Source organism: Populus alba, chromosome 17 (assembly GCF_005239225.2).
Source record: "Populus alba chromosome 17, ASM523922v2, whole genome shotgun sequence".
Classification (NCBI taxonomy): domain Eukaryota; kingdom Viridiplantae; phylum Streptophyta; class Magnoliopsida; order Malpighiales; family Salicaceae; genus Populus; species Populus alba.
Window position 1 is genome coordinate 10753514 of NC_133300.1, and position 12817 is coordinate 10766330.

At 33.0% G+C, this 12817-nt stretch overlaps 2 protein-coding genes and 1 pseudogene across 2 annotated transcripts; 1 reads left to right on the top strand and 2 right to left on the bottom strand.

Moving 5' to 3' along the window:
- Positions 1-3236: 3236 nt before the first annotated feature.
- LOC118030908 (xyloglucan O-acetyltransferase 4) lies at positions 3237-6053 on the bottom strand. Its single transcript, XM_035035182.2, has 3 exons — positions 5679-6053; positions 5276-5559; positions 3237-4205 (listed from the first exon to the last, which is right to left on the bottom strand). Exons 1-3 carry the CDS (start codon positions 5878-5880, stop codon positions 3447-3449), a joined length of 1245 nt encoding a protein of 414 aa, XP_034891073.1. The 5' UTR covers positions 5881-6053; the 3' UTR covers positions 3237-3446.
- A 1786-nt stretch (positions 6054-7839) lies between these two features.
- Positions 7840-8355, top strand: LOC118030905 (xyloglucan O-acetyltransferase 4-like). Its single transcript, XM_035035179.2, has one exon. The coding sequence runs from the start codon at positions 7840-7842 to the stop codon at positions 8353-8355; it is 516 nt and encodes a 171-aa protein (XP_034891070.2).
- Positions 8356-11798: 3443 nt separating this feature from the next.
- LOC118030906 (uncharacterized) lies at positions 11799-12757 on the bottom strand (annotated as a pseudogene).
- Between the last annotated feature and the right edge of the window lie 60 nt (positions 12758-12817).

Consider the following 12817-nt stretch of genomic DNA (forward strand, 5'->3'; position numbering starts at 1 on the left):
AATTCTTTGGAACACAATAAGATAGCAAAAATTAAATCTAAATTTCAAAGAATAGATGACAACCATAAGGGTACAAGTAAAGAATATTAATAATGTTTAGAGTCTCACACAATATCAAATTGAGATCAAGATTTATTTGTCTTTGTGAGTCAACTTTCACACGTTATTGTATCATCTCTTTTCCCAATGAGCATATATTGTTATTATTAATAATACCATATAGATGATAGTTCAAACAAGCTCAATGTCTAACTTTGAGTTCTCTTGTCTACCCAATTAATTTTGACTCACTAATCTCAAATGAGGGCTCTTAGTACTGGATTTCCTATTTACGATGTATATTTTGCAAGTCTTTTACGCCCCATCAAATCCAAGTATGGATGTGACTTTTAGTGGGTGTTTATTTATGTGGTTGCTTCTGCTTTTGAAGCAAACCAGAGAAAACAAGTGTTTGTAAACAAAGGAAACGTGATTTATTTCATAAGGGGCCTACCATGTTTTGCGTTTTGAACGCAGGTCAGCAAATAGCAGTTTCATGCTACTTCTCTTTGCCTCCATACACAGTAAGCTATTCACTTTTGTAAAAAGATTGTTCACTTATGTGTATAGTGTCAATTGTTATGATTGGGAAAGAGAAGAAGTTTACCTGTGCTGGAGATGAAGCAAGTGGATATGGTGCACTCTAGACAATGCCTCTTATTCTGCCTTTAGTTTTCTTTTTCTTCGATTCTTTTTATTCTGTTGCTTTTTTTTTTTTTTTTGGATTGTCCTCTCTCTCTCTCTCTTTACTGGTTTCGATCCTCTATTTTTTTTCATCTTTGTTTGTGTTTTTTTTCTGATCTGTTGTTCAAAGGGAGAGAGCCGAGGGGGCTGGTATACTTGGAGGCAAAGCTGGTGCTTGTGCGTTGGCTGGCCAATGCTTTCATCTCTCTGTTTCTATTTTTCCTTCGCTCACTCTCCGATCTTCCTTCCTTGAGTCTTTTTTTTTGTCCTTTTGTTCTCCTGTGTTTGCTTGTCCTCCCTTTCGCCTTCTGTGTGTATCGTTCACTCCCTATGTTCTGTGTGTCCACTTTGTGTCTGTCCCCTATTCTTGTTTTTGTTTGTCCTCTGTTTATCCCCTGTTTATCCCCGGAGTCCTTTCTGTTTTCTTTCCCTTTGTTTTCGTTCTTCGTTCGTGCCTCGGTAATGGCATGCATCGTGGGGGCGAGAAGGATGTTACCATGATTTGTTGCCGTTTCCACTGACTAAGGATGAAGGAGATGAACAGTTTGCGTTGAAATGGCGTTGTTTTGAGCTAAGGCGGTCATTCTTCAATTTGGATACTGGAATTATGATATCTTGCAATCAGACCCTTATTCATGGAAAATTCTTTTTTTTTTTTTAATTTGATCCCTGGATCAATTTCAATTTTTAATTTTATTTTTAATTGTGTTTTATTAAAAAAAAAATTAAAGGAGATCGACGTAGCAATTACAAAATTTGATCGTAATTTCAATTTTGTTCATAATGATATTTTACTTGATGTTGTTGCATGCTTAAGAAACCAAAGAAACTATAGTCTGGATGGATTTCATATGTAATGAAATTGTAGATAGTTTAATAGAACAATAAAAAATATTTGATATAAGTATTATTTATTTCATGATGTAATAGCAGTAGTTAAATCTATAATATTTAAATTAAAAACCATTAATATATATATATATATTAATTATTTTATAACCTCAATTTGAAAAGCATTTTTTTAACCAAACACATTAAACTATTTTTTATTCAACCTCAATTTCAACCACAGTTTTTAACCAAACACATGTAAATATCAAACCAACCTCAACTAAAAGTACTTTTTATATAAAAAAATTTCAAACTATAACTATAAAAATTACCACAATACCAAATACATTCTTAGAGGATCCCTGGTATTAGGAAGAATGCTTCGAAGAAGCTATTTGACATGGAAGTGACTTTTAGAGAATCCCTAGTATTACATGAATATATTGCACGTCTTTTAGACATCTTTTTTATTTTAAAGAGTTTATTTCACCATATATGAGCTAAATATTAAGGATATAGATAGGTTTTTTTTCTTTTTTTTTCTTTTCTTTTTGCCTTGCAGTGTTTATATAGATTTAAATATTTGTCACTTCTACATGCACAAGCATTGAAAAATGAAAGATATATTAATAAACGCTGCTAGATGTTTGGTTAAGCTTATTGTATATGCACCGTTAATTTTTTATATATATATATATATAAAAGGAGTGTTAGTCTCAGTTGATGCGCAAGGTGATATATTAGTAGATATTTCTTATTATCAAACAAAAAAAACCAATCAAATAACAAGTATTTTTGTTAAACTTGTATTAAAAATTATTTTCAAAAATCAAAGCGACAAAGAAAGACATAAATAAGTTTGAGTAAACTATTTTTTACCCTTGTTCCATCACTACCCCCATAGTGTAGAATTTTCCGTTGTTCCCCTTACGATTTAAGGTTTTGTAAGGTGTAGGAATAGGGATATAACTAAAAAAACAGAATTAATCTATTTTTAGAAATTAAATTAAATTAAATTTTAATATCTTTATTAATTAGAAATGGAGTTGAATTTATGTTTTGGAAGTTTTTTATAGAAACACTTGTATTTATTTTTAGGGAAATTTACTTAAGAGTTATTATTTTTTGTTTGATTTGGTTTTTTAGGATAAAAAACTGGTTCAAATCGGTTCGGCTTTATTTTTTTTGTTTAGTTCGGTTCTAACTCGGTTTGGTTCGGTTTTTTTCATTTTGACTTGTTTTTTTTTAGTTTTTTTCAGTTTGATTTTAGTTTTGTTCGGTTTTTTTCGTTTTCGAGCTTATAAAACTGAACCGATTGGTTTTTAAAAAATTTTAATTGATTTTTTTTTCATGATTCAGTTTTTTTCAATTATTTTTTTCCGGTTTTCTCGGTTTAATAGATTTTTCAGGTATTTTACTCACCCCTAAATTTACTTCAAAAAGATAAGTATAAACATTGTTCTTGTGGTGTGTATACATATTTGTGTGGTTTAAAACTTGCGCTATATAGCTTAGATCCATATCAAACAAACAGAGAGAAATAAAGATGGATTAGAATATAATTAATTAATTTTAGGTTAAATCAAGCTCATACAATACCCTGCATCTGAAATTTAAAAAAAAGAAAGAAATCAAGAACTAGTAATTCTATATTTTATTTATTTATTTATTTATTTATTGAAAGCGACGGCCTTCCAATAATGGTTGGACTGGCAAAATACATATACAGGCATTTAAATTGGTTTTTCAAAATAATACCAAATTATTTAGAAATTCACTCAAATGATTCACACCTTTGAGCTCAAACAACTAGTCGCCTGCGGCCTGGAAAAAACAAGATATATCTCCTCGCTAATTATGAATCCTGCCTTGTTAAGCCTTTTACCAATAAATTAATCCAGCCTCCTGAGAACAGCCAGCAAGAGATCATTCCACACATCAATCGGACCTGGCAGGCACCAATGAACACAGTCATTATAACCCTTCATCCATTGATTACCCCAGAAAGCTCCAGGGTGCCCGTCAGGTCTCATCAACATAGCCATGGTGACGTCCAAAACCCCAAAGCTCTTCCCTTTCTTCCCTCTCTTCTCTGCTCGCTCAATCTCTTCTACCTGCATGCTCCTAATTTCCCACTCGTTAGCTCCAAAATTAATCTTCTGGTCGTTGTAAGGACTAGTCCTATTGCAGCTTCCTCCAGTGTTCCAAGATCCGTGCTCAAAATGGGACGGAGAGAATGTCCTTAACAATGTGACTATGCTCTTGCATTTATTGCAGTGATTAATTTGACTAAACGCAGCTCGGAATGCCATTCTGAGGGCAAATGCAACGCCGCGGTCGGTGACGTTTGCTTCGTTGCAGTAAACACATGCAACTACATTAGAACCTCTGTGTAAGTATACCTGTCTGAAGAACCAATGTGCAACAGAGATGACAACATAATCTAGGCTATGCAGATCTCTGGCCCAGTTTTCGTCAACTTTGTCAAGATACAAGTCAAAAATGCCAGATGATGAACCGTTGATCACTCTCTCCTCTCCATGCACAAGGAATTTTGTCCAGAGCATTTTAAGGGTGAAGTTATGGACAGGAAAGTGCCAAATCCGGTTCCTATCTTCAGAATCCAAATATGCATCTACAGGAACTTCCTTCTGCAAGATTTACAAGTTTTTTTTTTTTGTCAGATTCAACGCAAAGATTTATTTTAAAACTTTTCCACACCCTGTTTTAGAGCCAAGATTTTTAAGTTTATGATATGAGGTTTCGCATTCATTGGTTACTTGTACAAACAAGAACTTGAAATGACACCAATATTTGTAACCTCGCTCAGCTACTAATATAATTATGCCAACAGAAAAACCATGGAGGAGCTCTTTCCTTTTTCATCGCCTCGGTGATCAAGACCTTTTATTGATTTATATTCCACTATAACAAGGAGTTCTCAAATCTAATCATGATATCTATGTCGAATTAGCACCCTACACTCCCCTTCTATCTGCAGGGGACGATGCTCCATGCATGAAAGGAGACTACAGGGGAAGCAACTGGTAATTGTTGAGCAGAAAAAAGGCAACTCTAGGTAAAAATGAAAACTCAAATATCAGTATTACCTTCCATTAGGATTTCATTCCAACCACTGGCCCTACCTTCTGGCATTCACTTTATGTGAAGATCACAGCTTTAAACCAAAGTTCCGATTCAATGATTCAAAAATTTTCCTAAACTCGACCTTCTTTTGACAATTTCTTCAAAAAAGAGAGTCGTGATGGAAAAACATGGTAGCCCCAGAATTTCCTTTATATATCAAAACGGGCAGTGAATTACTTGTATTTTTAACTCTTCCTAAAAGAGATCACCAAGTAATGTAATTCCATGTTCTAAATAGATATTCAAAGTGCTCTGCAGCACTTGACCTACCATGCACCTACATATGCTCCAACAACAAGGAATCATATACTTCAGCACAAGCCAAGAGAATCAATGTTAGCACTGATAACTAGAGTTTCTTAACTTCACCGTTTTAATCGATTCATATATACAAGGGAAAACGAACACCAAACCCAAAACAAAAACTTACTAACGCGTAGACAATGCGGTGCCTTGAAAGTAACAGCTGTCTTTCATCAAATTTATCACAATTCCAAAGAAAACAAAATACAGAATTTCAAGTCTTGCCATCAACGGGGAAAGAAAAAAGAAAAGGAAAAACTAAACAACTGACCTGGGACAAGAGACATAGAAGTGATTCGATATGGTTCCTAGCAACAGAGTCACCGATAAATGCCAGTGTCTTTCCTCGAACGATGTCTAAATAGGCTGTGGCATCAAACCTTGGAAGATCACATCTTTCTGGTTTCCATCTCCAATTAAGGAAATCTTTGTCCCTCCTTCCATTTCTGAAACAGTTCTTTGAGGTCGGAATTGTTGCGCAACTGGAATTTGTGTACATCGACCCTTTAAAATCAGGTACCCAGTTGCCGTTAAACAAGTCACACTTGTCTTCTTCTACAAAACCAACACAGCACGACAATTAGAGGGTGCGCAGTTTGCCTTTATACATATGAATAGCGTACAGATAAATAAAAGATGGTCTACATGCATGCATATGTTTCTAGAGAAAGTACCCTTGTGTGGTTTGATCAAGAGGAGCTTTTGATCAATGTCATGTTCGGTGACGAACTTCAAAGGGTTTAGAGTGTAGAGAATGAACACGCTGAGAATTGTCGTTAAACCTATTAACAAGAAAGGAATAGGCCTCTCCATGTTAAGCCACCTGTCCTTTTTGCCACATTTGAAAGCAGAGCAAGAGCAAGAGGGCAGCTTCATTTTTCACGCATGGTCATAAAGTTAGACCGAGATTTATATATAGAAATCGGGAGGGGGAGTCGGATTGTGTATTTCCAAGAGAAAAGAAGATTTAGTTTCTTTTCCGAAGGACGACAATTCTCCTTTACAGATGGAAACAGTAAGGGGAGGAACCTGAGAAGACGTGAACTTCCCTCCATTAATGTAAGAGAGTAGTCAAGGACCAGAGCAAAGATGTTTGTAGTTCTGTGATTGGAGGGTCAAAAAAAGCTCAGGATAACTATAAATTAGTACCCAAACTGGATGCCCCTGACAACTTAGTCCCCAATGTTCAAACTTTCTTCCCCTAATCAGTTTTTTGCCACCATAAAGTAATGACAATTATTTTTAAATTATTTTGATGTATTGATATTTAAAAATAATTTTTTAAAATAAAAAAATATTATTTTAATATATTTTAAAGTAAAAAATATTTTAAAAAATAATCATAACTAAACTTTTAAAATTACCATGGTATCATAGAACTGGTTCGAGACAATCACTTAATTACTTTAAACATAGGACAAGTATTTGCTAGATTGATGTCAAGTAGCTAGGTATATTCTGTCCAATATTATTACCCAGCCATAATAGTTTTACCGTGGTATAGGGAAAGAAATCTATTTATTTATGAAATACTAACAAATGAATAAAAAAATAAATATTAAATTAGTTTACAAAACAAGATGAAAACATTTATGTCTTTTACGGATTTTATTTAATGAAAAATTGAATATATACGCGCACATATTTTTCTAGTCATAATATTTTAGGTCTTTTTTATTTTTGTATTTTAAAAATGTTTTTTGAAAAAATTTAAAAGTTTTTTTTTTATTTTAAATTAATATTTTTTTTAGTCTTTTCATATCATTTTAATGTGCTGATATCAAAAATAATTTAAAAAACATAAAAAATATATTATTTTAATATATTTTCAAATAAAAAATAATAACAATCATACTCTTAAACACACTCGCTCACAAGCATAATTGAAACTTCTGCTACATCATTTCTTCCTTGTCTTTTTGAACCCGTGCAGTCACATACTTAACCATAAGATAGTTCCATAAATATGTTTTAATCATGAAAAACAAATGTTACTCTGTTTATTAAAAGAATTAGGAAGAGATCAGCAAAAGCTTAAAGGTCAGAAACTCATTTGTTATTTACATGTAGGTTTGGGACTGGTAAAGTATTTGTCTTTTTGCATAGCATTAAAGAGATGTATGATCGGAAACTTCGAATATTCTGACCGTTGATTTTTTATAGGTGTAAACACTTGATATTCGGTGAAGGCGCGTGATTTTGTGGTGGTGGGGTCACCACCACTTAAACCTGATATCACGGAGATAATTTTGTGGAAATGCGCACCTTTCTTCGACCATGGCTGATAGCTCCACTTCCAATCCTCTTTAATTTCCCCACTAAAAACCTCCATCGGAAGACAAAGGGAGATTCAATCAAGGAGCAAATTGTTACCGACATTCTAATTTGTAATTTATAATAATTATTAAATATATTATTCATCTTCTTCTATCTTTCTCCCATAAAAAAAACTCTAACATCGTCTCTTTTTCTCTCTCTAAAATCAAAGATATTCAATAAAGATCTTGATCACCGAGGCGATGAAAAGGAAAGAGCTCATCCATGGTTTTTCTGTTGACATAATTATATTAGTAGCTGAGCGAGGTTACAAATATTGGTGTCATTTTAAGTTCTTGTTTGTACAAGTAACCAATGAATGCGAAACCTCATATCATAAACTTAAAAATCTTGGCTCTAAAACAGGGTGTGGAAAAGTTTTAAGATAAATCTTTGCGTTGAATCTGACAAAAAAAAAACTTGTAAATCTTGCAGAAGGAAGTTCCTGTAGATGCATATTTGGATTCTGAAGATAGGAACCGGATTTGGCACTTTCCTGTCCATAACTTCACCCTTAAAATGCTCTGGACAAAATTCCTTGTGCATGGAGAGGAGAGAGTGATCAACGGTTCATCATCTGGCATTTTTGACTTGTATCTTGACAAAGTTGACGAAAACTGGGCCAGAGATCTGCATAGCCTAGATTATGTTGTCATCTCTGTTGCACATTGGTTCTTCAGACAGGTATACTTACACAGAGGTTCTAATGTAGTTGCATGTGTTTACTGCAACGAAGCAAACGTCACCGACCGCGGCGTTGCATTTGCCCTCAGAATGGCATTCCGAGCTGCGTTTAGTCAAATTAATCACTGCAATAAATGCAAGAGCATAGTCACATTGTTAAGGACATTCTCTCCGTCCCATTTTGAGCACGGATCTTGGAACACTGGAGGAAGCTGCAATAGGACTAGTCCTTACAACGACCAGAAGATTAGCTTTGGAGCTAACGAGTGGGAAATTAGGAGCATGCAGGTAGAAGAGATTGAGCGAGCAGAGAAGAGAGGGAAGAAAGGGAAGAGCTTTGTTGACATCTAGGGTGCCTAGCAATTCAGCAGCAGGAGTTCTGGGACCACCCCCATCACAGCGAGCAACTCCTTCTCCAACATCATTCCGAAGGATAACCAATTAAGAAGCTAGGGAACGAAGGGAGAAAGGGCTGTGTTACTATTGTGATCAGAAATTTATTCCAGGTCATTACTGTGAACGTCCTCAGCTGTTTATGATCAAAGACACTTCCCACACGAGCCTTAAGGAAGGCATTGATGATTCTCAAGATATGTTGAACTCTGAAGAAGAGAAAAAGGAAAGAGCTCTATTAATAAAAATTAAGTTTTAAAAGTTTTAAAAATTTTGTGTGTGATTTTAGGTGAAATGAAGTTAAAATTTGAAGAGTCTAAAAATAAAGATATTAATAGAAAATAAATAAATCTCTGGCAAAACAAGAAAAAAATGCAAAGGAAATGAAAATGTTGACTTAAGAGATATTTTTCCTCTAGAACTCTTTGAATATTTATTTTAATTGCCTTAAAATTAAATGAAACTTGGTTTTCAAAATGACCCCCTCGTTTTGCTCTTCTCATTTTTCAATAGCTTATTACATCATTTTTTTTTAATTATTTTTTATATTAATATATTAAAATATTTAAAAAATATATTAAAAATATATTAATTTTAAAAAAAAAATTAAAGTGTTTTTGAAACGCAAAACAGTATCTTAATCGCATTTCCAATAAATTAAAAGTTTTTTTGTGAAAAATTAATGTTTTTTTATGTTTTAGATCGTTTTGATACGCTGATTTCAAAAAATTATTTTTAAAAAAAAAAAAACATCATTTTGATATATTTCAGCATGAAAAACACTTTAAAAAACAACTGTAATCACACTCCCAAACAGACTTTAATAACTAATATTTATAAAATATTTGCTTCTACATTTATCCTTTATCTTTTGCTTTTTACTAGAAAAATCAACATTTTGCTTTAATATTTAATTAATAATCACAACCTTTTTTATGAATTAGTAATTTATATATTTTGAATTCATTATATTAAACACATATATAATCTTTTCGTTCCTCAATTAACAAATTTCATTATACAAGAAAACACATTTATAATATACACACGCCCACACACATGTCTTTTTTTTCATGTGTTAGAAATTAATTTTAAATATTGCCCAAAACTAGTGCAAAAACAATAACTATTATAACAAAACCAAAAACAAAAGCTTGAAGTGCAAAGTAGAAAATTGGAAAATACATGCTTAATATTGATGCACTTCAGATATTGAAAATAGATTTATAAAAGGTGATTTGGTATTATTTTGATTTTTTTTTTCCTCTATATTTTTAAAAACATAAAATTTGTTTAGAATTGTAATTATGTTGGTGCTTCAAAATGCTTGTTTTCCTTAAAAATAAATCAAAATAATTTTAAGAAAATATATTTTACACCGCGTTTCCAAACACTCCCTCAGTCTTAATCAAAAAACTTAAATTAGTGTAACTGATACTCATATAATTAAAAGTTGTAAAGTATTGAAGGGTGTAGCTCAACTGGTCAGGCTTTACATTTGCTTTTTAAAAGATATTAATTCAAGTTTCACAAATCTCAAGGCCATTGAAGATTTATATAATTGTTTAATTTCAAGACCTATGAAATTAATCGAAGTATGTATAAAATAACCTGGACACTCAAGTTAAAAATAAAATGTTAATAATAAAAAAGAAAAATGTAAAGTACAGCCCTGGCCCTTAGTCCCTACTTGATTATCAATAATGGTAAACATGGTCTCGGTTGACTCCATGTGTTCTAGCTTTAACTTTAGATGTCCTTTATCGATAAACATCCCAATTTTTTAATAACATATACTCCAATTAAAACTCAATAATTGAATTGTAATCAAAACACTAAACCCCTAACATGCAAGACCTAAAGTGTATTTAGTTTTATAATTAAAACACTGTTTGTTTTAAAATTTATTTATATTTAAAATTAATTTTTAATATTTAAAAATCATTTTAATGTATTAATATTAAAATTATAAAAAAAATTATTTTAAAATATTTTAAAACAAGAAATACTTTTAAACACAACATTTCCCTCATTACCAAACAAGCACCCAGTGACCCAAGTGCCTGGGATCATATCTTTTGGTTTCCAAAAGTTCAGAAAACTTGTTGGTTTTTGTTTACTAGAAGAAGGATGAAAACAAACATGTTTTCATATCTTCCTCTTTTTTTTTTTTTCTTTTTTGAAAAAACAAAAACAGAATGAGAAAGAAACCAAAACAAACATGTTTTCTTATATTCTCTGCTAACTCCTAATTAATGGCATCCATTAGTTTAGTAAAATGGGCTTTCCCCAATGTTCTAAACCTGGGATCTTATCACAGACTCTGATGCTATCTTTGATGCAATCCTGGCAAGGGAACAGGCTTCTTGCAAAGCCTATCAATCCCTTTGGCAGTATAAGAACAGGATTGAAGAACTTGGAATGGCACCAGCACAAACCTCTATGAACAACAAGCATTAAATGAAAACTCATCAGATCAAAGTTTTCAGGCATTTTAAATCTAAATTGACCATACTTCCTGAAAACAGACCCAACCAAACAAATAGACTGTGATTGCATGGAATGGCTCCAATACCTAGACCAATTCAGGAGGCTTTTTCATGCAATGTAGCACTAAGCAATGCCTTTTCCTAACAACCATTAGAAATCTAATGAAGAAGATCATCACTCCAAGAGACTTGTAATTAGTAGAGAAAGTGACATGGGAAGATCAATGGCCACAACAGCACACTAGAGTAGACTATACCTGGAAAAAAAAACCTTTTAGAACCACTTGATCAAACTGAAAACCAGTTTTCACCTTCGTTCAATCGTCAATTAGTAAGAATACCAAACTCAGGGGAAAGAACAACTATTGACTGGACACTGTATCTGACCTAAAAAAACCCAAAATATGAGCAAGAAATCATGGCAAAAATCATAGAGCAATCAATAGCCATTAAGTTATTTAGTTTTAAAACATCTGAGAAGATATCTGTACTTCTATTGCAAACAGTGATAAGGTCGTGAAAGCTATGGCCTAGAAGTTATTCAGACATATATGCTTATGCTCAAATCAGGTTATGCTCGTTTAGTTCAATAAAAATAAATATTTGAAGCCAAAACATATTAATTTCATCTGTAAAAAACTAAGAAACTATCAAAAACTCAAAAATTATTGAGTGCCATATTGAGCTTCAAACAAAATGTCTCAGACATGAAAACACTTTAATTATTATTTAGCAGCCGAGGAAGTGGATTGGATTATAGAACAAGCCATTATATTTGGCACTCTTTAAACAAAGATCTTACCTAATTTTCAGAATTAACATTTAGAACCAAACGTCCACGACCAATACTGAATGATTAATATGAAAGCATGATAGAGGGTAAACAAGCAGAATCTCCATCCAAGAACTATATAATCATAAGCGAAATCTCTAATATGCTATAAACTAGCAACATTCAAATTATTTAAAAAAAAAAACTATTTCCAAATAAAAAAAAAAAAAAAAAAAAAAAAAAATCATCCTTCTACTGTGTTACCAAGAACGAACGAAAAGAACTCTCGAACGGGCGAAAACTCCACTAACCCAATATCCATTGCATACCCAGCAACAGGCAATTTCAAATCTCTCAAAACACATAAAGACTCGGCCATTCTTGCCTTTGGGACATCCTGAGCAACTGCACAATAAGGAATCCAATTTTCGGGGCGATACTCTTCACTAATCTCAATACCCTCCCTCCTCATCGCATCACATAACTGAGAATGGAATTGAAGAAGAGAAAGAGTGGGCGTAGGGGCCAAGAAGAGGAGATTGTTGTGGCAAACCAATGGTGGAGAGAGATAAGGGTAATGGTTCTTGCTTAGATGCGAAAGTCTTGATGATTGATTCAAGCTTAGTGGGATCAATGAAGGGAGCTGAATACAAGGTTATATGCGGGCGAGACTCGATTTCAATTAATTGGCTGCTAATTTGGCGTCGAGCTAGCACGTTCCAGGCCTTCAGCACCTGGTTTTCAAGTGCTGGATCCAAGTACAGTTCAATAGCATAACCGCCCTGTGACATCGAATTCCAGATCTAAGATTATTAAATAGAGTTTTTTGATGGAACCCTAGACAGTGATTTGAAGCAATGAGCTCAAAACGACAGAGTTAAAATAAATAAATATATTAGACGAAATTAGAAGGGAAATGTTGACAGTCTAGGGAGGAAAGGGAAAGCTTGTAATTAACGGGCATCAAGAGAAGAGCCAGAAGATGGGATGAGAGGGATGATAGACGGTGGAATATAAAGCAGTGTTTCTGTTATTTTATGAGTGAAAAAAGCATCATATTATGTTATAATGAGAAGAAGAGAGGGAGCCTCTTGTAAGTTGCAACAAGTAAAGAGATTTTTTTATATTTATTTACACACACACACACACACACACACAC